This window comes from Bombina bombina, chromosome 1, assembly GCF_027579735.1.
Source record: "Bombina bombina isolate aBomBom1 chromosome 1, aBomBom1.pri, whole genome shotgun sequence".
Classification (NCBI taxonomy): Eukaryota; Metazoa; Chordata; class Amphibia; order Anura; family Bombinatoridae; genus Bombina; species Bombina bombina.
In genome coordinates this window covers 1,215,676,604-1,215,702,847 of record NC_069499.1, presented here as the reverse complement: position 1 = coordinate 1,215,702,847, position 26,244 = coordinate 1,215,676,604, and the positions used below count along the sequence as shown (strand labels likewise).

Here is a 26,244-nt window from a genome sequence, read left to right as displayed (position 1 = left end):
TCAAGCACAAACTTACTTCACCACCTCCATAGGAGGCAAAACTTGTAAAACTGAATTGTGGGTGTGGTGAGGCGGTGTATTTATAGGCATTTTGAGGTTTGGGAAACTTTACCCCTCCTGGTAGGATTGTATATCCCATACTTCACTAGCTCATGGACTCTTGCCAATTACATGAAAGAAATTGCATACTCTTTCTAAATCATGATATAAAAAAATTGGGTTTGATGTCCCTTTAAGTTGCAATCTGCCTCTTTTGAACATGGTTAAAATTGAAATTCTGTTTCTATTGCAATCCACTTCACACTAAGCCAGTTCACTCTATAAGAAATATAAAGAAATACATCAAGCTAGATATGCCTTCCTGTAGAGACCCTTGCCCCTTGTGGGGCTGTGACAGTAAGTAATGGACCCTGCACATGTGAAGTTAAAAAATAAATAAAAGGTCAAATTCTTTTAAAATAATGAATAATACATATTGCAATTAAGTATAACTCAGTACTTAGTGCTTTTTTATTATAACAATGAAACAGACTATGTTATATCCCTTTAAGTTTAGAACATGCACAAGTAAATGAAACTGACAAGTTCAACTTTCAAAGAAAAGATCCCAAATCTGTAAAAGTCTGTGCAAACCTTATTAAAGGGGCAGTAAACCTACAAAATAATTTTATAATAGTGCAGAATTATATAACATTAACTGAGCACCAACTTTACTACTAAGTTCAGTTTTGCAAAACACAAACATGATTGCATACTGTAATATGCGCAAAAATGGTACAAAAATGTGACCAGACAGCGTGCCCGTGATGTGCTTAGAAAAAAACAGACCCTCTCAGTAGAGCCAGGAGTGGCGTTCTGCAAAACTGAACTTCGTAGTAAAATATCTCTGTAATACTTTGTTATATAAAGTTGGCGCTCAGCTAATGTAATAAAATTCTGCACTATGTGCAGAATTATATAACATTATTTTGTAGGTTTACTGCCCCTTTAAGATAATATATTTAGGCTGGCCAGCATAATAAGCCGAGATACTATCATTTTTGGGTTGTTGTTTTTTTTTTTTTTTGCGTGTCCTAAATAAGAGGAAGGAAACAATAACGATTTGCTTCCTAGGCAGCATAACAGAGATAGCAAACTGAAAACACAGCCTTGCACCAATGCCCTCCACTGGAACTACAGGCACAGGGCAAAGATACCACATAACGATGACATTAATACTTTCAATCAGTTATTTCTGCAAGTTAGATCTAAAAGTATATTCAAAATAAGAGTCACATTCAAGGCTTTTCCTCCAGAAAGGACATGAGTTAAGAAAATAACAAACAATAAGGTGCCATATAAGCGTCAGATAACCTCATCCTTCTTTTTGCCATTAACCTTGCTTTGCAGACAGTACAAGTTATGGTTGAGGACTACTTAGCTTTATCCTCCTCCACAAAGACAGGTGATGTACAAACATCCTCAGCCTTCTGATAACTGACAAGAAGTGAACATCCAATCATCCTTGTGTTATCAAACAACAACTTAGCTTAAAGTGACATAATACTCATATGCTAAATCACTTGAAACTGATGCAGTATAACTGTAAAAAGCTGACAGGAAAATATCACCTGAGCATCTCTATGTAAAAAAGGAAGATATTTTACCTCACAATCTCCTCAGCTCAGCAGAGTAAGTACTGTGTAAAAAGTTATACTCAACTGCTCCCAGCTGCAGGTAAAAAAAATTAAAAAATGAAGAAAACATAATTTATGCTTACCTGATAAATTTATTTCTCTTGTAGTGTATTCAGTCCACGGATCATCCATTACTTATGGGATATATTCCCTTCCCAACAGGAAGTTGCAAGAGGATCACCCAAGCAGAGCTGCTATATAGCTCCTCTCCTCCACGTCATATCCAGTCATTCGACCGAAACAAGACAAGAAAGGAGAAACCATAGGGTGCAGTGGTGACTGGAGTTTTAATTAAAATTTAGATCTGCCTTAAAAAGACAGGGCGGGCCGTGGACTGAATACACTACAAGAGAAATAAATTTATCAGGTAAGCATAAATTATGTTTCTCTTGTTAAGTGTATCCAGTCCACGGATCATCCATTACTTATGGGATATATTCTCCTTCCCAACAGGAAGCTGCAAGAGTCCACCCACAGCAAAGCTGCTATATAGCTCCTCCCCTAACTGCCATTACCAGTCATTCTCTTGCAAGTCTCAACATAGATAGGAGGTCGTGAGAGTCTGTGGTTTTTTATACTTAGTTTATTTCTTCAATCAAAAGTTTGTTATTTTTAAATGGCACCGGAGTGTGCTGTTTATCTCAGGCAGTATTTGGAAGAAGAATCTGCCTGCGTTTTTTCTATGATCTTAGCAGACGTAACTAAGATCCAGTTGCTGTTCTCACACATTCTGAGGAGTAAGGTACTTCAGAGGGGGAATGGCGTGCAGGTTTTCCTGCAAATAAGGTATGTGCAGTAAAATATTTTTCTAAGGAATGGAATTGACTAAGAAAATACTGCTGATACCGAAGTAATGTAAGTACAGCCTTTAAATGCAGTGAAAGCGACTGGTACCAGGCTGATTGATAGAGATATATGCTAAGGTATGTGCAGTAATATATTTTTCTAAGGAATGGAATTGACTAAGAAAATACTGCTGATACCGAAGTAATGTAAGTAAAGCCTTAAATGCAGTGATAGCGACTGGATCAGGCTTATTAATAGACATACATACTCTTATAAGAATGTGTTTTAAAACGTTTGCTGGCATGTTTAATCGTTTTTTAACATATGTTTGGTGATAAAACTTATTGGGGCCTAATTTTTCCACATGGCTGGCTTAAATTTTGCATAGAAACAGTTATAGGGAAGGTAATCCACAGCTCAGCTGTGGCAGTTTTGTTGTGTCTGTTTAAAAAAAATGTCGTTTTTTTTTTTATCTGTTTTTTGCATTAAGGGGTTAATCATCCATTTGCAAGTGGGTGCAATGCTCTGTTAACTTATTACATGTACTGTAAAAATTTCGTTTGATTTACTGCCTTTTTTCACTGTTTTTCAAATTTTGACAAAATTTGTTTCTCTTAAAGGCACAGTAACGTTTGTTATATTTGCTTGTTAACTTGATTTAAAGTGTTTTCCAAGCTTACTAGTCTCTTTATTAGTTCTAACATGTCTAACATAGAGGAGGCTCTGTGTTTATTATGTTTAAAGCCATGGTGGAACCCCATTTTAGAATGTGTACCAGATGTACTGATTTCATGTTAAACAATAAAGATCATTTTTTGTATTTAAAAACATTATCACCAGAGGATTCTGTCGAGGGGGAAGTTATGCCGACTAACTCTCCCCACGTGTCAGACCCTTTGACTCCCGCTTTAGGGACTCACGCTCAAATGGCGCCAAGTACATCAAGGGCACCCATAGCGTTTATTTTACCAGAGGATTCTGTCGAGGGGGAAGTTATGCCGACTAACTCTCCCCACGTGTCAGACCCTTTGACTCCTGCTCCAGGGACTCACACTCAAATGGCGCCAAGTATATCAATGGCGCCCATAGCGTTTATTTTACAAGACATGGCAAAGGTTGTGTATAATACACTGGCAGCAGTATTAGTCAGACTACCTGAAATTAAAGGAAAGCAAAACAGCTCTGGGGGTAGATACAGAGCATACAGACGCTTTAAGAACCATGTCTGATACTACCTCACAATATGCTTAGTCTGTGGGTGATATTTGTGACTCGGGGAAGATGATTTAACCTGATTCTGATATTTCTACATTTAAAATTTATGCTTGAGAACCTCCACTTGTTGCTCAGGGAGGCTTTAGCTGCTCTGAATGAATGTGTACAATCGCAGTGCCAGAGAAATTGTGTAGACTGGATAAATAATATGCAGTGCCGGTGTGTACTTATGTTTTTCCAATACCTAAAGAGGTTTACTAAAATTTTTCATAAGGAATGGGATAGACCAGGTGTGCCGTTCTCTTCCCCTCCTATTTTTTAGAAGAATGTTTTCTAATAGTTGCCACCACACGGGACTTATGGCAGACAGTTCCTAAGGTGGAGAGAAGAGTTTCTACTCTAGCTAAGCGTACCACTACCTCTGGCGAGGACTGTTGTGCTTTTTTAGATCCAATGGATAAAAAATGTTTATTCAACAAGGTTTTATCCTGCAGCCCCTTGCACGCATTGCTCCTGTCACTGCTGCTGCGGCGTTCTGGTTTGAGTCTCTTGATGAGGCTTTACAGGCTCCATTGGATGAATATATTTGACAAGCTTAGAGCACTTAAGCTAGCCAATTCCTTTGTTTTCTGATGCCTTTGTTCCTTTGACTAGACTAACGGCTAAGAATTCTGTTTTTTACTATACTGGCGCGCAGAGCGCTATGGCTTATATCATGGTCAGCTGTCGTGACTTTAATAAATAAGCTACTTAACTTCCCTTCAAGGGGCAGACCCTATTCAGGCCTAGTTTGAAGGAGATTATTACTTATAGCACTGGAGGAAAAGATCATGCCCTTCCTCAGGACAGGTCCAAATCAAGGGACAAAAAAGGCCTAATTTTCGTGCCTTTCGAAAATTCAAGGCAGGTGTGGCATCAACTTCCTCTAAGGCAGACAACCGGACCTGGAACAAAGATAAGCAGGTCAAGGAGCCTGCTGCTGCCTCTAAAACAGCATGAGGAACGGACCCCTATCTGGTAACGGATCCTATAGGGGGCAGACTTCATTCTTCGCCCAGGCGTGGGCAAGAGATGCCCAGGATCCCTGGGCATTGGAAATTATACCCCAGAGATATCTTCTGGATTTCAAAGCTTTCCCCCCCAAAAAAGGGGAGTTTTTGCCTTTCACATTTATCTGCAAACCAGATAAAGAAAGAGACATTCTTGCATTGTGTACGTGACCCATTCAGTTCCAATAGAGGAACAGGGACACAGTTTTCCTCAAATCGGTTTGTGGTTCCCAAGGAAAGGAAACCTTCAGACCTATTTTGGATCTAAAAGATCTTAAACAAATTCTTTAGAATTCTATCATTTAAGATGGAAACTATTCGTACCATCTTAACTATGATCCAGGAGAGTCAATAGAGGACTACAATGGATTTGAAGGATGCTTATCCTCACATTACGATGCATAAAGATCACCATCGGTTTTTCAGGTTTGCCTTTCTAGACAGGCATTACCAGTTTGTAGCTCTTTCCTTTGGGTTAACTACAGCCCCTAGAATCTTTATGGAGGTTCTGGGGTCACTTTGGCGGTCCTTAGGCCGCGGGGCATAGAAGTGGCCCCTTATTTAGACGACATCCTGATACAGGCGTCAAACATCCAAGTTGCCAAGTCTCATATGGACGTAGTACTGGCATTTCTGAGATCGCATGGGTGGAAAGTGAACAAGGAAAGAGTTCTCTATCCCCAATATCAAGGGTTTCCCTCCTAGGGATTCTGATAGATTTTGTAGAAATTAAAATTTACCTGACGGAGTCCAGGTTGTCAAAGTTTCTAAATTTCTGCCGTGTTCTTCATTCCATCCGCGCCCTTTGGTGGCTCAGTACATGAATGTAATCGGCTTAATGGTAGCGGCAAGGGACATAGTACCGTTTGCACGCCTACATTTCAGACCACTGCAACTATGCATGCTCAGCCAGAGGAACGGGGATTACACAGATTTGTTCTCCTGTTAAATCCGGACCAAGAAACCAGAGATTCTCTTCTCTGGTGACTATCTCGGGTCCATTTGTCCAAGGGTATGACCTTCCGCAGGTCAGATGGGACAATTGTTACAACAGATGCCAGCCTTTTAGGTTGGGATACAGTCTGGAACTCCCTGAAGGCTCAGGGATAGTGGACTCAGGAGGAGACCCTCCTTCTAATGAATATTCTGGAACTGGGAGCGATATTCCATGCTTTTCAGACTTGGCGTCAGTTAGCAACTCTGAGGTACATCATATTTCAGTCGGACAATATCACGACTGTGGCTTACATCAACCATCAAGGGGGAACAGAAGTTCCCTAGCAATGTTAGAAGTCTTAAAATAATTCACTGGACAGAGACTCACTCTTGTCTAAAAGCTATCCCTATCCCAGGTGTTGAGAACTGGGAGGCAGATTTTCTAAGTCGTCAGACTTTTCATCCGCGGGAGTGGGAATTCCCTCCGGAGGGATTTGCACAAGATCAAGCAGGAGAGTGCTTTGGTGCTTTTGACAGCGCCTGCGTGGCCATGCAGGACCTGGTATGCAGATCTGGTGGACATGTCATCCTTTCCACCACGGTCTCTGCTTCTGAGACAGGACCCTCTACCTCAGGGTCTTTTCAACCATCTAAATATAACTAATCTGAGATGGACTGCCTGGAGACAGAACGCTTGATGTTATCAAAGCATGGCTTCTCCGAGTCAGTAATTGATACCTTAATACAGGCATAAAAGCCTGTCTCTAGGAAAATTTAACATAAGATATGGTGTAAATATCTTATTGTTATGAATCCAAGGGTTACTCATGGAGTAAAGTCTGGATTCCCAGGATATTATCGTTTCTCCAAGATGATTTTGAGAAAAGGGTTGTCAGCTAGTTCTTTAAAAGGACAGATTTCTACTCTGTCTATTCTTTTGCACAAGCGTCTGGCAGGTATTCTAGACGTTCAGGCATTTGGTCAGGCTTTGGTTAGAACCAAGCCTGTGGTTAAAAATGTTGCTCCGCCATGGAGCTTAAAGCTGGTTCTTAAGGTTCTTCAAGGAGTTCCATTTGAACCTTTTCATTCCATAGATATCAAACTTCTATCTTGGAAAGTTCCTTTTTGGTAGCTATTTCCTCGGCTCATAGAGTCTCCGAGTTATCTGCGTTGCAATGTGATTCTCCTTATCTGGTTCTCCGTACGGATAAGGTAGTCCTGTGTACCAACCTGGGTTTTTACCTAAGGTGGTATCTAACAAGAATATCACTCAAGAGATTGTTGTTCCATTCTTGTATCCTAATCCTTCTTCAAAGAAGGAACGTCTATTACACAATTTGGACGTGGTTCGTGTTTTAAAGTTTTACTTACAAGCTACTACAGATTTTCATCAAACATTCACCTTGTTTGTTGTCTATTCTGGACAGAGGAGAGGTCAAAGGACTTCAGCAACCTCTCTGTCTTTTTGGTTAAAAAGCATAATTCATTTAGCTTATGAGACTGCTGGACAGCAGCCTCCTGAAGGGATTACAGCTCATTCTACTAGAGCTGTGGTTTTCACTTAGGCCTTTTTTAAATGTGGCTTCTGTTGAACAGATTACAAGACGGAGTCTTGGTCTGCGTTTCATACTTTTTCAAATTTAACAAATTTGATACCTTGCTTCTTCGGAGGCTATTTTTGGGAGAAAGGGTTTTTTACAGGCAGTGGTAACTTCCGTTTAAGTACCTGCCTTGTCCCTCCCATCATCCGTGTACTTTAGCTTTGGTATTGGTATCCCATAAGTAATGGATGATCCGTGGACTGGATACACTTAACAAGAGAAAACATAATTTATGCTTACCTGATAAATTTATTTCTCTTGTAGTGTATCCAGTCCACGGCCCGCCCTGTCACTTTAAGGCAGGTAATTTTTCCATTAAACTACAGTCACCACTGCACCCTATGGTTTTCCTTTCTCTGCATGTTTTCGGTCGAATGACTGGTAATGGCAGTTAGGGGAGGAGCTATATAGCAGCTTTGCTGTGGGTGGACTCTTGCAGCTTCCTGTTGGGAAGGAGAATATATCCCATAAGTAATGGATGATCCGTGGACTGGATACACTACAAGAGAAATAAATTTATCAGGTAAGCATAAATTATGTTTTTCTCTTGTTAAGTGTATTCAGTCCACGGATCATCCATTACTTATGGGATACCAATACCAAAGCCAAAGTACACGGATGATGGGAGGGACAAGGCAGGAACTTAAACGGAAGGAACCACTGCCTGTAGAACCTTTCTCCCAAAAACAGCCTCCGAAGAAGCAAAAGTGTCAAATTTGTAAAATTTTGAAAAAGTGTGAAGCAAAGACCAAGTTGCAGCCTTGCAAATCAGTTCAACAGAGGCCTCATTCTTAAAGGCCCAGGTGGAAGCCACAGCTCTAGTGGAATGAGCTGTAAAGGCCGTGACACACTGCAAGCAGAGCAACGCGCAGCATGTACATGCAGCTGTGTGCGCTCAGTGTGTCCTTTTCATCTCTGAGCACACTGCTGCGTCAGGTTGCGTAGCTGAGCACTCAGAGATGAAATATCTGAACTTCAGAAGCGATGCGACGCGGAGCGAAGCAGCTGCTTTGCCTCGCGTTGCTCCGCTTGCAGTGTGTCACAGCCTTAATTCTTTCAGGGGGCTGCTGTCCAGCAGTCTCATAGGCTAAACGTATTATGCTACGAAGCCAAAAGGAGAGAGAGGTTGCCGAAGCTTTTTGACCTCTCCTCTGACCAGAGTACACGACAAACAGGGAAGAAGTTTGACGAAAATCTTTAGTTGCCTGCAAATAGAACTTCAGGGCACGGACTACGTCCAGATTATGCAAAAGTCGTTCCTTCTTTGAAGAAGGATTAGGACATAATGATGGAACAACAATCTCCTGATTGATATTCCTGTTAGAAACTACCTTAGGTAAAAACCCAGGTTTATTACGCAGAACTACCTTGTCTGAATGGAAAATCAGATAAGGAGAATCACAATGTAAGGCCGATAACTCAGAGACTCTTTGAGCCGGGGAAATAGCCATCAAAAACAGAACTTTCCAAGATAAAAGCTTAATATCAATGGAATGAAGGGGTTCAAACGGAACCCCTTGAAGAACTTTAAGAACCAAGTTTAAGCTCCACGGAGGAGCAACAGTCTTAAACACAGGCTTAATCCTAGCCAAAGCCTGACAAAAAGCCTGGACGTCTGGAACTTCTGCCAGACGTTTGTGTAAGAGAATAGACAGAGCAGAAATCTGTCCCTTTAACGAACTAGCAGATAAGCCCTTTTCTAAACCCTCTTGTAGAAAGAACAATATCCTAGGAATCCTAACCTTACTCCATGAGTAACCCTTGGATTTGCACGAATATAAATATTTATGCCATATCTTATGGTAAATCTTTCTGGTAACAGGCTTCCGTGCCTGTATTAAGGTATCAATAACGGACTCCGAGAAGCCACGCTTTGATAGGATCAAGCGTTCAATCTCCATGCAGTCAGCCTCAGAGAAATTAGATTTGGATGGTTGAAAGGACCTTGTATTAGAAGGTCCTGCCTCAGAGGTAGAGACCATGGTGGACAGGACGACATGTCCACTAGGTCCTGCGTGGCCACGCAGGCGCTATCAGAATCACCGATGCTCTCTCCTGTTTGATCTTGGCAATCAGTCGAGGTAGCATCGGAAATGGTGGAAACACATAAGCCATGTTGAAGACCCAAGGGGCTGCCAGAGCATCTATCAGCGCCACTCCCGGGTCCCTGGACCTGGATCCGTAACAAGGAAGCTTGGCGTTCTGGCGAGACACCATGAGATCCAGTTCTGGTTTGCCCCAACGATGAATCAGTTGAGCGAAGACCTCCGGATGAAGTTCCCACTCCCCCGGATGAAAAGTCTGGCGACTTAGAAAATCCGCCTCCCAGTTCTCCACGCCTGGGATGTAGATTGCTGACAGGTGGCAAGAGCGAGACTCTGCCCAGCGAATTATCTTTGAGACTTCCAACATTGCTAGGGAACTCCTGGTTCCCCCTTGATGGTTGATGTAGGCCACAGTCGTGATGTTGTCCGACTGAAATCTGATGAACCTCAGTGTTGCTAACTGAGGCCAAGCTAGAAGAGCATTGAATATTGCTCTCAACTCCAGAATATTTATTGGGAGGAGTTTCTCCTCCTGAGTCCATAATCCCTGAGCCTTCAGGGAGTTCCAGACTGCGCCCCAACCTAGAAGGCTGGCAACTGTTGTTACAATTGTCCAATCTGGCCTGCGAAAGGTCATCCCCTTGGACAGATGGACCCGAGAAAGCCACCAGAGAAGAGAATCTCTGGTCTCTTGATCCAGATTTAGTAGAGGGGACAAATCTGAGTAATCCCCATTCCACTGACTTAGCATGCATAATTGCAGAGGTCTGAGATGCAGGGCACGGCAAGCATTTAAAAGTTTTGATAACCTGGCCTCCGTCAGGTAAATTTTCATTTCTACAGAATCTATCAGAAGGAGGAAGGAGACTCTTGTGAGTGGTGATAGAGAACTCTTTTCCACGTTCACCTTCCACCCATGCGACCTCAGAAATGCCAGAACTATCACTGTATGAGACTTGGCAATTTGAAAACTTGACGCTTGTATCAGAATGTCGTCTAGGTACGGAGCCACCACTATGCCTCGCGGTCTTAGCACCGCTAGAAGTGAGCCCAGTACCTTTGTAAAAATTCTCGGGGCCGTAGCTAACCCGAAGGGAAGAGCTACAAACTGGTAATGCCTGTCTAGAAAGGCAAATCTTAGGTACCGATAATGATCTTTGTGAATCGGTATATGAAGGTAGGCATCCTTTAAGTCTACTGTGGTCATGTATTGACCCTCTTGGATCATGGGTAGGATGGTTCGAATAGTTTCCATTTTGAATGATGGAACTCTTAGGAATTTGTTTAAGATTTTTAGGTCCAAGATTGGTCTGAAGGTTCCCTCTTTCTTGGGAACCACAAACAGATTTGAGTAAAACCCTTGCCCTTGTTCCGTCCGCGGAACTGGGTGGATCACCCCCATTACTAAGAGGTCTTGTACACAGCATAGAAATGCCTCTTTCTTTATTTGGTTTGCTGATAACCTTGAAAGATGAAATCTTCCTTGTGGAGGAGAAGCTTTGAAGTCCAGAAGATATCCCTGAGATATGATCTCCAACGCCCAGGGATCCTGGACATCTCTTGCCCAAGCCTGAGCGAAGAGAGAAAGTCTGCCCCCCACTAGATCCGTTTCCGGATAGGGGGCCCTCTCTTCATGCTGTCTTAGGGGCAGAAGTAGGCTTTCTGACCTGCTTGCCCTTGTTCCAGGGCTGGTTAGCTTTCCAGCCCTGTCTGTAACGAGCAACAGTTCCTTCCTGTTTTGGAGCGGAGGAAGTTGATGCTGCTCCTGCCTTGAAGTTACGAAAGGCACGAAAATTAGACTGTTTGGCCTTTGATTTGGCCCTGTCCTGAGGAAGAGTATGACCCTTACCTCCAGTAATGTCAGCAATAATTTCTTTCAAGCCGGGCCCAAATAAGGTCTGCCCCTTGAAAGGAATATTAAGCAATTTAGATTTAGAAGTCACGTCAGCTGACCAGGATTTAAGCCATAGCGCTCTGCGCGCCTGGATGGCGAATCCGGAGTTCTTAGCCGTTAGTTTGGTTAAATGTACAACGGCATCAGAAACAAATGCATTAGCTAGCTTAAGTGCATTAAGCTTGACCATAATCTCATCCAATGGAGCTGTGCGAATAGCCTCTTCCAGAGACTCAAACCAGAATGCCGCAGCAGCAGTGACAGGCGCAATGCATGCAAGGGGCTGTAAGATAAAACCTTGTTGAACAAACATTTTCTTAAGGTAACCTTCTAATTTTTTTATCCATTGGATCCGAAAAAGCACAACTATCCTCCACCGGGATAGTGGTACGTTTAGCTAAAGTAGAAACTGCTCCCTCCACCTTAGGGACCGTCTGCCATAAGTCTCGTGTGGTGGTGTCTATTGGAAACATTTTTCTAAATATCGGAGGAGGGGAAAAGGGCACACCGGGTCTATCCCACTCCTTGCTAATAATTTCTGTAAGCCTTTTAGGTATAGGAAAAACGTCAGTACACACCGGTACCGCAAAGTATCTATCCAACCTACATACTTTCTCTGGAATTGCAACCGTGTTACAATCATTCAGAGCCGCTAATACCTCCCCTAGCAATACACGGAGGTTCTCAAGCTTAAATTTAAAATTAGAAATCTCTGAATCCGGTCTCCCTGGATCAGATCCGTCACCCACAGAATGAAGCTCTCCGTCCTCATGTTCTGCAAATTGTGATGCAGTATCGGACATGGCTCTCACATCATCAGCGCGCTCTGTCCTTAACCCAGAGCTATCGTGCTTGCCTCTTAATTCTGGCAATTTAGATAATACCTCTGTCATAAGAGCAGCCATGTCTTGCAAAGTGATTTGTATGGGCCTCTCTGATGTACTTGGCGCCACAATATCACACGCCTCCTGAGCGGGAGGCGAAGGTACTGACACGTGAGGAGAGTTAGTCGGCATAACTTCCCCCTCGTTTGGTGATAATTTCTTTACAGATAAAAATTGACTTTTATTCAAAGTGACATCAATACATTTAGTACACATATTTCTATGGGGCTCCACATTGGCCTTCAAACATAGTGAACAAACAGATTCATCTGTGTCAGACATGTTTAAACAGACTAGCAATGAGACTAGCAAGCTTGGAAAAACCTTTCAAATAAGTTTACAAGCAATATAAAAAACGCTACTGCGCCTTTAAGAAGCACAAAAAATTGTCACAGTTGAAATAACAATGAACCAAATCAGTTATAGCAACCAAATTTTCACAGTAAATGTATTAAGTTAGCAAAGCATTGCACCCACTAGCAAATGGATGATTAACCCCTTAGTACCCAAAAACGGATAATCAATTTAACAATTAACGTTTTTATCACAGTCAAACACACTGTCACAGGTCTGCTGTGACTGATTACCTCCCTCAAAATGAATTTTGAAGAACCCTGAGCTCTCTAGAGACGTCCTGGATCAAGGAGGAAGAAGCAGGAAGACTGTAACTGAATTTGTACTGCTCAAAAAAGCGCTAAAATAGGCCCCTCCCACTCCTATTACAACAGTGGGAAGCCTCAGTTAACCATTTCTATGCAGAAATAAACGACAGCCATGTGGAAAATCATGCCCCAAAAGATTTATCACCAAAGTACCTCACAAATAACATGCCAGTAAACGTTTTAAACATGCACTTTAAAAGTTAGGTAGTGTTATTAATAAGCCTGCTACCAGTCGCTTCTACTGCAGTTAAGGCTCATACATTACTTCAGTATTAACAGTATTTTCTTAGTCAAATTCCATTCCTTAGAAAATTACTTATTGTACATACATTCATCAGCCTGATACCAGTCGCTACTGTATTTAAGGCTATACTTACATTACATCGGTATCAGCAGTATTTTCTTAGTCAATTCCATTCCTTAGAAAAATATTCTACTGCACATACCTCATCTGCAGGGGACCCCGCTGTAACAATTCAAACATTCTTCCTTAGATTCATTCTTTAAATATGTCAAATATCTCAGTATTTCTCTATCAAGATTAAATGTGTTATCCCAAATGTCTCATAAAACAATGACTGTTGTTATTATGAATTTAATTTAGGATGTTTTATATAGCTTATAGTTAACACAGCATATGTGACTGAGATATGCTGTAGTTAACGTTTAGCCGGTTCATGTAATACTAGTTGAGCAAGTAGAATAAACTTTCACAATATTTAGCAAATAGATGTCAGATAAATGCAATCAAATAATGTGTTTGAATTCTGAATTAATATGGAGATAGGTTCGCTTACCAAGCGTGGTCAAAGGATATGTGAACGGCTTGAGAGAGACCAGTGAGAGAGGTGTTTGCTTTGCAGAGCTGAACAAGCAGCGGAAGGAAGCCGGAGCCAGGATCTGTAGCGTGGCGTGTGCGGAGGTGATCGGAGCGGCCGTCGGTGACGTCACCCGCCTGTCAGTTGTTGCTCCGGAGCTGAGATATGGAATCTGAGTGAGAGATGTCCAGAGCGAAGTCCGGAGGTAAATGATTAAGCTGGAAATGCTGCCTGATTAAGTTGGAGAGAGATGCTCAGGAGTAGACTTGATATAAGTAGGAGTTTAGATCCTAAGAGGAGCAGAAAGGCTAGTAACCAGGTGAGATCCTTAATACCAAGCAAAGGTATTAGGAAAGGGCGTTCCTTATAAAGGATAAGTGATTTGAAAAGGAGGCAAAAAGGATTAACCCTATAGAGAGAGGAAGGTTGTTACAGAGGGCCCCCCAAAAATGAACCACTCCGAGGTTCAAGGACGAGGCCGATCCGGATTCCGACGATGAAATAGCGACACCAACCTTGGGGCAGATAGATTAACTGACGGCTCCCAAGAGTCTTCATCGGATGAGTAACCCTTCCAATGGATGAGGTATTGTAACCTACCAGAAACTTTCCTAGAGTCAAGTACTTTCTCCACTTCAAACTCACAGTCAGGGACAATGGGTACCTGTGGAGTAGTTCTCAAGGATGTGTTCCTGAGTTCTTTATATGGTTTGAGTAAGTTGACATGAAAGGTGGGATGTATCCTGTATTTTTCAGGGAGGTCCAATGTCACTGCATTAGAATTTACAATCTTTTTAATTGGAAATGGACCAATGTAGAACCTATTCAGTTTCTTAGTTGGTGTACTGAGACGAAGATTTTTAGTCGATAACCATACTAGGTCTCCGATCATATAATTAGGCGAAGGACCCCTTTCTGAGGTCGTAATACACTTTGTCTGTCCTGGGCAATCTTAATGTTTTCAGCAAGAATAGAAAAGGTTTCAGAAATGCTGTTAGTGGTGTCGTTAACAACAGGGCATTGACTGTCATGTTGTGGATTAACGTGAAAGATTGGGTGAAACCCATAATTCGCAAAGAAAGGCGTACTCTTGATCGCGGTATGATATGCGTTGTTGTGAGCGAATTCCGCCAGCGGTAGCAGTGATGACCAATTTTCTTGGTTTTGGGTCACAAAACACCTGAGATATTCCTCCAACCACTGGTTTGTCCTTTCCGTCTGGCCATTCGTCTGGGGATGGTAGGCAGTACTTAAGCATTGTTCGATATTCAATGCTTTACAGAGTTCTTTCCACATACGAGAAGTAAACTGAGTACCTCTATCCGTAGTAATGGATAGCGGTAACCCATGCAATTTGATGACGTGTTCTATCAATAAAGTTGCAGTTTCCAATGATGTTGGGAGTTTGTGAAAGGGTATAAAATGTGCAAGTTTCGTGAATAAATCAACAACCACCAGAATTGTGTTATAGTTACTTGATTTAGGTAGTTCTACGATAAAATCTGCAGCTATGTGAGTCCATGGTTTGTCAGGTATAGGTAGCGAAAGTAAATAACCCACTGGCTTGTGTTTTTCAATTTTACAGGTAGTACAAATCTCACAAGACTGTACATATTTTTGAATGTCAGAACCCATGTGTGGCCACCAATAGGACCTCTTTGTTAATTCTAGAGTCCTACTTATACCTGGGTGACCTGCTAGGTAAGACTCGTGCATAGATTTGAGAATATTCATTCTCAATGAAGGAGGTACATACAGCTTATCATTTTTATAGTATAATCCATCAACATGTTTTTGTAACAAATGTTTGGGTAAAGTAATATCTTTTTGTTGTTTATCCAGAAAAAACGAGTCCTCATTGAAAGCTATACCAAGAGTCTCCTGGAAGCAGTGTTCTGGTAATATAGTCCCATAGGGAGTTTGTTGTTTAGGTTTTTCAGGTAGTCTCGAAAGGATGTCTGCTTTCGTGTTTTTGGAGGCGGGTCTATAGGTTATGGTATATGAAAATCTTGAAAAGAAAAGACTCCACCTCACTTGTCTGGATGTTAATGTTCGGTGAGTCTTAAGATATTGGAGGTTCCTATGGTCTGTATATATTTGAATAGGAATGTCAGTACCCTCTAGGAGGTGCCTCCAATGTTCTAAAGCTGATTTCATAGCGAGCAGTTCCTTCTCCCCTATGTGGTAGTTGAGTTCTGAGGATGTTAGTACTCTTGAGTAAAACGCAATTGGGTGAATGGGTTCTTGAGGTGAAGGTCTCTGAGAGAGTATGGCTCCTATGGCATAATGAGATGCATCAACTTCTAGAATATACTGAAGATTGGATTTGGGAAAAGACAATATTGGTGCAGTTGTAAAACAAGTCTTTAGATATTGGAATACTTCATTTGTTGATTGTGTCCATAAGAATGGAGTATTGTTTTTGGTTAAATCAGTTAAAGGTTTTGTTATGCCTGCAAAATTTCTTATGAATTTCCGGTAAAAATTGGAAAAACCAAGAAATTTCTGAATGTCCTTTTTTGTTTTTGGAATTGGCCAATTTTGTATGGTAGAAACCTTGTCATTTTGCATTGAAATACCTTGTGGTGTGATATGATAACCAAAAAATGTGATATCCTGAGAGTGAAAAATACATTTCTCTAATTTCACATACAATTGATGTGCTTGTAACCTGGAAAGTACAGTTCTGACTTGTCTAACATGTTCTTCAATATTGGATGAATAGATCAGGATATCATCCAGATATATGACCATGGAGGTGTCAAGTAAATCCCTGAAAATGTCATTTATGTATCTTTGAAACGTGGCAGGGGCATTACAAAGCCCAAAGGGCATAACGGTGTATTCGTATAACCCATATCGGGTTCTGAAGGCAGTGAGCCACTCATCACCTGGTCTAATTCTTATGAGGTTATACGCCCCCCTTAGGTCAAGTTTTGTAAATACAGTTGCACCTCGCAACCTCTCAATTAATTCGGGAATTAAGGGAAGAGGGTAGCGATTTTTTATAGTTCTCTTATTTAATTCCCTGTAGTCCACAATTGGACGTAGGGAATGATCTTTGTTTCTAACGAAAAAGATACCTGTTCCTGCCGGAGAGGTTGAAGGTCTTATGAATCCTTTTCGGAGATTCTCATTGATGTAAGTTTTTAAATGTGACAATTCGGATTCTGATAATGGGAATATGTGCCCATATGGTATGTCAGATCCAGGAATTAAATCAATTGGGCAATCATATGGCCGGTGGGGTGGTAGTGATTCAGCCTCTTTTTTACAAAATACTAATTCAAAATCTGTATACTCTTTCGGAATTTTAGTTTCAGTGATCGTTAGTAAGGGTATATGTGGTAAACAGGTGGTCTTACAGTAGCTGGAAATAAATTGTATGTTATTAGATTCCCAAATTATTGTTGGTTGATGTAATTTTAACCATTGTAACCCCAATACAAGTGAGAATATGGGTGATGACAACACATCGAATGTAATATATTCATGATGGTTGTTTTGTGATATAACCTTAATAGGTACTGTTTGGTGTGTAATAGGCCCGGATTCTAGTTGTTTACCGTCAATGAGACGCACTAATACAGGCTTTTGCTTTTTAACAAGTGGAATTTTATTCAACAATACAAGTGCAGAATCTATATAACAAGAATATGCCCCAGAATCGATTACAGCTTCAGAGCACAGGCGGTGGTGGTCCCACTGTAAAGAGACGGGAATAAGACAGTTTGTTACCTGAGTGTTAGTTAATTTCAGGGTTAACTCAGTGTCTGTTTTCTTACCCTTTTTAACTCTTTTAAGTACTGGGCAATTAGAGACATCATGATCCTTTGAAGCACAATACAGGCATAAATGATTGAGTCTACGTCTGATCTTTTCATCTGAAGTTAAAGGTCCTTTGATGGTCCCTATATCCATGGGTTCCTCTGTACCCTTTGTATTCTGCAGTGATGCTCTTGAGTCATGATATCTGATATTGGTGTCATGGGAAAACTTTTCCTGTTTCCTCTCTCTAAGTCTGTGATCTATCTTTATGCTTAACTGCATTAAAGCTTCTAAGTCATCTGGTAAATCTAATCTGGCAAATTCATCTTTAATAGGTTCTGATAAACCCAATCTAAATTGACTCTTTAAGGAAACCTGGTTCCATCCAGAGTCTATTTGCCAGATTTTAAACTCTGAGATATAATCCTCCACAGCCCTTTTATTCTGTTTTAAACCTCTGAGTTTATGTTCAGCAGTACTCTGTCTGTGTGGATCTTCATAAAGGGAGGATAATGAGCTAAGAAAATTATCCAAAGAATTAATTATTGGATTATTTTGTTCATAGAGTGAATCTGCCCAGACACGGGGTTCACCTCTTAGATAAGATATTATTGTTAAAACCTTAATTTTATCATTAATAAAAGTTTTAGGTTTTAAAGTGAAAAATAATGTGCAAGCATTGATAAATTGTCTGAATTGTTTCCTGTCTCCACTAAATTTGTCTGGTGGACTTACAGGTGGTTCTGGGGGGGAATCAGTGTGTTGGTGTGCTGGGGTTAGGCCTTCTTTGATGATATTTTTTAGAGTCTGATTTTCTATCTGTAAATCTCTAAGGCCCTGATTTAGTTGATCAACCTTTTGGCCTAAGGTAACCACATAGTTTGAGAGTTCCACAGGATCCATCACACTTTATCTTGTTTTTATAGGCTTGGTATTCTGTAACAATTCAAACATTCTTCCTTAGATTCATTCTTTAAATATGTCAAATATCTCAGTATTTCTCTATCAAGATTAAATGTGTTATCCCAAATGTCTCATAAAAACAATGACTGTTGTTATTATGAATTTAATTTAGGATGTTTTATATAGCTTATAGTTAACACAGCATATGTGACTGAGATATGCTGTAGTTAACGTTTAGCCGGTTCATGTAATACTAGTTGAGCAAGTAGAATAAACTTTCACAATATTTAGCAAATAGATGTCAGATAAATGCAATCAAATAATGTGTTTGAATTCTGAATTAATATGGAGATAGGTTCGCTTACCAAGCGTGGTCAAAGGATATGTGAACGGCTTGAGAGAGACCAGTGAGAGAGGTGTTTGCTTTGCAGAGCTGAACAAGCAGCGGAAGGAAGCCGGAGCCAGGATCTGTAGCGTGGCGTGTGCGGAGGTGATCGGAGCGGCCGTCGGTGACGTCACCCGCCTGTCAGTTGTTGCTCCGGAGCTGAGATATGGAATCTGAGTGAGAGATGTCCAGAGCGAAGTCCGGAGGTAAATGATTAAGCTGGAAATGCTGCCTGATTAAGTTGGAGAGAGATGCTCAGGAGTAGACTTGATATAAGTAGGAGTTTAGATCCTAAGAGGAGCAGAAAGGCTAGTAACCAGGTGAGATCCTTAATACCAAGCAAAGGTATTAGGAAAGGGCGTTCCTTATAAAGGATAAGTGATTTGAAAAGGAGGCAAAAAGGATTAACCCTATAGAGAGAGGAAGGTTGTTACACCCGCATGCTATTCCCTTTCTGAAGTTACCCCACTCCTCAGAATGTGCGAGAACAGCCAGTGGATCTTAGTTACTTCTGCTAAGATCATAGAAAAACGCAGGCAGATTCTTCTTCTAAATACTGCCTGAGAGAAAAAAACAGCACACTCCGGTGCCATTTAAAATAACAAACTTTTGATTGAAGAAATAATTAAGTATAAAAATTCCACACTCCTCTCACACCTTCCTACTATGTCAGTTGCAAGAGAATGACTGGATATGACATGTGAGGGGAGGAGCTATATAGCAGCTCTGCTTGGGTGATCCTCTTGCAACTTCCTGTTGGGAAGGGAATATATCCCATAAGTAATGGATGATCCGTGGACTGAATACACTTAACAAGAGAAATAAACAGCAGCCAATCAGCATCAGCAGTGCTGAGGTCATGAACTTTTACTGTGATCTCATGAGATTTGACTTGACTCTCATGAGATTTCATTGTAAACTTCCTTTACCTGATTGGTGAAATAAGATAAGAGTGCACGATGCTCATCCCTTCAGATATCCCAGGACAGACACACTAAAATGCTGCTTAGAAATCCTTTACAATGGGAGGTGGCTACTGAGGAACTTTTGAGGTAAAATATCTTTCTTTTTTACATAGAGATGTTCAGAAGATATTTTCTAGTCAGCTTTTTACAGCTATGCTGCATCACTTTCAAGTGTTTAAACATTTGGGTATTATGGCCCTTTAACTAAAATGCTCTTTTCTACTCTAGTGAAAAGGAGGGGAAGCATTGCTGGAGAAGCACATAAAGCAATTTTCTAATAATCATAGCAATAGAACTGCTGCGCTCAAGAATGTTGAGAGTGCCTCACTACCCAAGACAAACAGGATTACTTTAGAGACTATCCTGTAGTCATCTAGTGATCATCAAACTACTTTGGAAGTCTTTTACTCATCATCAGACATCAGGCCGGTGTAGTGTTTGTAAATCCAGGTGATTTAGAAATATATCTGACACAGAGTCCATTTATACAGCAACTAACTACACACTTTATTTCCTGGTTCCACACTCTAACAACATTGTCCCCGCCCTTGCTTCTTTGCAAAAATTATATACATTTACAAGTCAGAGCACAAACTAGGAAGAAAGAATTATATAAAATATCACAACAGACACCATAGCCGGTAAAGTCATCAGCTAAGGTAAAAAAATCTGGGTGATAACTTCAGAATGATTAACAGATTACCTTACTGATTACTTCACAAGCATGAACAGCCAGTGAATGACTCTAGAGTCATCTCATTTTAATATTTTGGCCTGTGGGCATACTTCAGGATGGCTTCTGATGACTAGTCTGGAGTCATCGATTACTTCCAATGGACTCCAGGAAGATCATCCTTTTTGACTAGGGTATTCTGAGTCTAACACTTTAGTGGTAGCTCCAATTACTGCAACAGTGGTCTTAGATATGGTTTTAGTGTACAATATCTAAATTATATTATATTAATAAACATGATTTATCAAAATCTAATAACTCACTTAGAGAAAGCATGGGGTACCAATAATGTAGGATACCTTATAGTTCATACATACACTATTGTCTCTCTCTTTTTCTTTCTTTCTCTCTCTTTCTTTCTATCTCTTTCTATCTCTCTCTTTCTTTCTTTTTCTCTCTCTCTCTTTCTCTCTCTCTCTCCTGTATATGTATGTATGATATATATATATATATATATATATATATATATATATATATATATATATATATATATATATATATATATATATATATATATATATATATATATAAATATATATAAAACAAACCTCACACAGCCATTCTTACCTTACAGGACTTTATAATAATAAGCCCAGAGTTTTTATAGTTTCTTTTTTTCTTCTGTTTTTTAGGATTGATGCAGTCAAATTCTACCTGAAATAAGCAAAATAAAATAATTACTATGAAGTATATCTGAAATAACATAATTGAGACTGTAAAGCAAGCCCAAACAGCTATAACTATTATAACACTATACAATTTTTTTAAACTATAGTTACAGCTTCCCAGATTACTCAACATGAAATCAAAATACTTAGGCCTAGATTTAGAGTTTGGCGTTAGCCGTGAAAACCAGCGTTAGAGGCTCCTAACGCTGGTTTTAGGCTACCGCCGGTATTTGGAGTCACTCAAAATAGGGTCTAACGCTCACTTTTCAGCCGCGACTTTTCCATACCGCAGATCCCCTTACGTCAATTGCGTATCCTATCTTTTCAATGGGATCTTTCTAACTGCGGTATTTAGAGTCGTTTCTGAAATGAGCGTTAGACATCTAATGACAAAACTCCAGCCGCAGGAAAAAAGTCAGTAGTTAAGAGCTTTCTGGGCTAACGCTGGTTTATAAAGCTCTTAACTACTGTACTCTAAAGTACACTAACACCCATAAACTACCTATGTACCCCTAAACCGAGGTCCCCCCACATCGCCGACACTCGAATAAATTTTTTTAACCCCTAATCTGCCGACCGCCACCTACGTTATCCTTATGTACCCCTAATCTGCTGCCCCTAACACCGCCAACCCCTATATTATATTTATTAACCCCTAATCTGCCCCCCACAACGTCGCCTCCACCTGCCTACACTTATTAACCCCTAATCTGCCGACCGCAAAGCGCCGCCACCTACGTTATCCTTATGTACCCCTAATCTGCTGCCCCTAACACCGCCGACCCCATATTATATTTATTAACCCCTAATCTGCCCCCCACAACGTCGCCTCCACCTGCCTACACTTATTAACCCCTAATCTGCCGAGCGGACCTGAGCGCTACTATAATAAAGTTATTAACCCCTAATCCGCCTCACTAACCCTATAATAAATAGTATTAACCCCTAATCTGCCCTCCCTAACATCGCAGACACCTAACTTCAATTATTAACCCCTAATCTGCCGACCGGAGCTCACCGCTATTCTAATAAATGGATTAACCCCTAAAGCTAAGTCTAACCCTAACACTAACACCCCCCTAAGTTAAATATAATTTAAATCTAACGAAATAAATTAACTCTTATTAAATAAATTATTCCTATTTAAAGCTAAATACTTACCTGTAAAATAAATCCTAATATAGCTACAATATAAATTATAATTATATTTTACAGGTAACTTTGTATTTATTTTAACCAGGTACAATAGCTATTAAATAGTTAAGAACTATTTAATAGCTAAAATAGTTAAAATAATTACAAATTTACCTGTAAAATAAATCCTAACCTAAGTTACAATTAAAACTAACACTATACTATCAATAAATTAATTAAATAAAATACCTACAATTACCTACAATTAACCTAACACTACACTATCAATAAATTAATTAAATAAACTACCTACAATTAACCTAACACTACACTATCAATAAATTAATTAAATACAATTCCTACAAATAAATACACATAAATAAACTTGCTAAAGTACAAAAAATAAAAAAGAACTAAGTTACAAAAAATAAAAAAATATCTACAAACATAAGAAAAATATTACAACAATTTTAAACTAATTACACCTACTCTAAGCCCCCTAATAAAACAACAAAGCCCCCCAAAATAAAAAATGCCCTACCCTATTCTAAATTACTAAAGTTAAAAGCTCTTTTACCTTACCAGCCCTGAACAGGGCCCTTTGCGGGGCATGCCCCAAGAAGTTCAGCTCTTTGCCTGTAAAAAAAAACATACAATACCCCCCCCAACATTACAACCCACCACCCACATACCCCTAATCTAACCCAAACCCCCCTTAAATAAACCTAACACTAAGCCCCTGAAGATCATCCTACCTTGTCTTCACCTCACCAGGTATCACCGATCCGTCCTGGCTCCAAAATCTTCATCCAACCCAAGCGGGGGTTGGCGATCCATCATCCGGTGGCTGAAGAGGTCCAGAAGAGGCTCCAAAGTCTTCATCCTATCCGGGAAGAAGAGGCGATCCGGACCGGCAACCATCTTGATCCAAGCGGCATCTTCTATCTTCATCCGATGACGACCGGCTCCATCCTGAAGACCTCCACCGCGGACCCATCTTCTTCCGGCGACGTCCAACTGCAGAATGACGGTTCCTTTAAGGGACGTCATCCAAGATGGCGTCCCTCGAATTCCGATTGGCTGATAGGATTCTATCAGCCAATCGGAATTAAGGTAGGAATATTCTGATTGGCTGATGGAATCAGCCAATCAGAATCAAGTTCAATCCGATTGGCTGATCCAATCAGCCAATCAGATTGAGCTCGCATTCTATTGGCTGTTCCGATCAGCCAATAGAATGCGAGCTCAATCTGATTGGCTGATTGGATCAGCCAATCCGATTGAACTTGATTCTGATTGGCTGATTCCATCAGCCAATCAGAATATTCCTACATTAATTCCGATTGGCTGATAGAATCCGATCAGCCAATCGGAATTCGAGGGACGCCATCTTGGATGACGTCCCTTAAAGGAACCGTCATTCTGCAGTTGGACGTCGCCGGAAGAAGATGGGTCCGCGGTGGAGGTCTTCAGGATGGAGCCGGTCGTCATCGGATGAAGATAGAAGATGCCGCTTGGATCAAGATGGTTGCCGGTCCGGATCGCCTCTTCTTTCCGGATAGGATGAAGACTTTGGAGCCTCTTCTGGACCTCTTCAGGCACCGGATGATGGATCGCCAACCCCCGCTTGGGTTGGATGAAGATTTTGGAGCCAGGACGGATCGGTGATACCTGGTGAGGTGAAGACAAGGTAGGATGATCTTCAGGGGCTTAGTGTTAGGTTTATTTAAGGGGGGTTTGGGTTAGATTAGGGGTATGTGGGTGGTGGGTTGTAATGTTGGGGGGGGGGTATTGTATGTTTTTTTTTTTACAGGCAAAAGAGCTGAACTTCTTGGGGCATGCCCCGCAAAGGGCCCTGTTCAGGGCTGGTAAGGTAAAAGAGCTTTTAACTTTAGTAATTTAGAATAGGGTAGGGCATTTTTTATTTTGGGGGGCTTTGTTGTTTTATTAGGGGGCTTAGAGTAGGTGTAATTAGTTTAAAATTGTTGTAATATTTTTCTTATGTTTGTAGATATTTTTTTATTTTTTGTAACTTAGTTCTTTTTTATTTTTTGTACTTTAGCAAGTTTATTTATTTGTATTTCTTTGTAGGAATTGTATTTAATTAATTTATTGATAGTGTAGTGTTAGGTTAATTGTAGGTATTTTATTTAATTAATTTATTGATAGTGTAGTGTTAGGTTAATTGTAGGTAATTGTAGGTATTTTATTTAATTAATTTATTGATAGTATAGTGTTAGTTTTAATTGTAACATAGGTTAGGATTTATTTTACAGGTAAAATTGTAATTATTTTAACTATTTTAGCTATTAAATAGTTCTTAACTATTTAATAGCTATTGTACCTGGTTAAAATAAATACAAAGTTACCTGTAAAATAAATATTAATCCTAAAATAGCTATAATATAAATATAATTTATATTGTAGCTATATTAGGATTTATTTTACAGGTAAGTATTTAGCTTTAAATAGGAATAATTTATTTAATAAGAGTTAATTTATTTCGTTAGATTTAAATTATATTTAATTTAGGGGGGTGTTAGTGTTAGGGTTAGATTTAGCTTTAGGGGTTAATCCATTTATTAGAATAGCGGTGAGCTCCGGTCGGCAGATTAGGGGTTAATAATTGAAGTTAGGTGTCGGCGATGTTAGGGAGGGCAGATTAGGGGTTAATACTATTTAATATAGGGTTAGTGAGGCGGATTAGGGGTTAATAACTTTATTATAGTAGCGCTCAGGTCCGGTCGGCAGATTAGGGGTTAATAAGTGTAGGCAGGTGGATGAGACGTTGTGGGGGGCAGATTAGGGGTTAATAAATATAATATAGGGGTCGGCGATGTTAGGGAACCAGATTAGGGGTACATAGGGATAATGTAAGTAGCGGCGGTTTACGGAGCGGCAGATTAGGGGTTAAAAATAATATGCAGGGGTCAGCAATAGCGGGGGCGGCAGATTAGGGGTTAATAAGTGTAAGGTTAGGGGTGTTTAGACTCGGGGTACATGTTAGAGTGTTAAGTGCAGACGTAGGAAGGGTTACCGCATAGCAAACAATGGGGCTGCGTTAGGAGCTGAACGCGGCTTTTTTGCAGGTGTTAGGTTTTTTTTCAGCTCAAACAGCCCCATTGTTTCCTATGGGAGAATCGTGCACGAGCACGTTTTTGAGGCTGGCCGCGTCCGTAAGCAACTCTGGTATCGAGAGTTGAAGCTGCGTTAAAAATGCTCTACGCTCCTTTTTTGGAGCCTAACGCAGCCTTTATGTGGACTCTCGATACCAGAGTTATTTTTATGGTGCGGCCAGAAAAAAGTCGGCGTTAGTTTTTCGGGTCGTTACCGACAAAACTCCAAATCTAGGCCTTAATTATTTGACTAATAAAGAGGATATTTTTGATAAAAGGGTAATTGAGGGTTACATTTCAGTTTTAAATCATGAGATCTTGGCTAAAGTAAAAAATGCATACTCAAATTTCAGACTGATCTTTAGACTTTTCCCCCCATAAATTGATATTTCACATAATTTAGAAAGGATAAATCTTTGTTTCAAAATATTTTTTTTATTTCAAGGAGAACTCTTCCTGTCCTTAGAACAAGCCATTGGACTAGATTACAAGTGAGGTGCAAACGGATTTGTGCAAGCAAAATCGTCTTTTTGCAAGCATTTTTAATTGCGCTAATATTACAAGTGGAGTGAAAATGCGATATTGCTAGCGCAATCTTGATTTACGCTAGAATCCTTACTGTGATCTCAGAGCTGTGGTTAACTGTTTTCCGAAATTAAAAAGTTGAACAAAACACTTCAAAAACACAATACAGTACAGTTACACTCATGATAACACTGTCTAATAAAAATTATTGACAAAAAATATTGCACACAAAAGTTATAAAGGCTCAAATATATGAGATCTCGGGTGTAAGAAAAAAAAAAGGGCTTTAACATTGAGATACATATACATGTTGAAAGATTGATATGTATATATATATATATATATATATATATATATATATATATATATATATATATATACACATACACACACACACGCCTGTATATATTTATATATATATATATATATATATATATATATATATATATATATATATATATATATATATATATATATATAT

The 26,244-nt window shown here is 40.0% G+C and overlaps 1 protein-coding gene across 1 annotated transcript in view; it reads right to left on the bottom strand.

Annotated features, from left to right (window-relative positions):
- CPNE2 (copine 2) overlaps positions 1 to 26,244 on the bottom strand; it is a gene marked incomplete in the record, with an annotated part of 400,103 nt that overhangs the window by 116,874 nt on the left and 256,985 nt on the right. Inside the window, 1 exon segment of the mRNA XM_053700230.1 lies at positions 20,888 to 20,974. Within this exon segment, the coding sequence (XP_053556205.1) occupies positions 20,888 to 20,974 (87 nt within the window).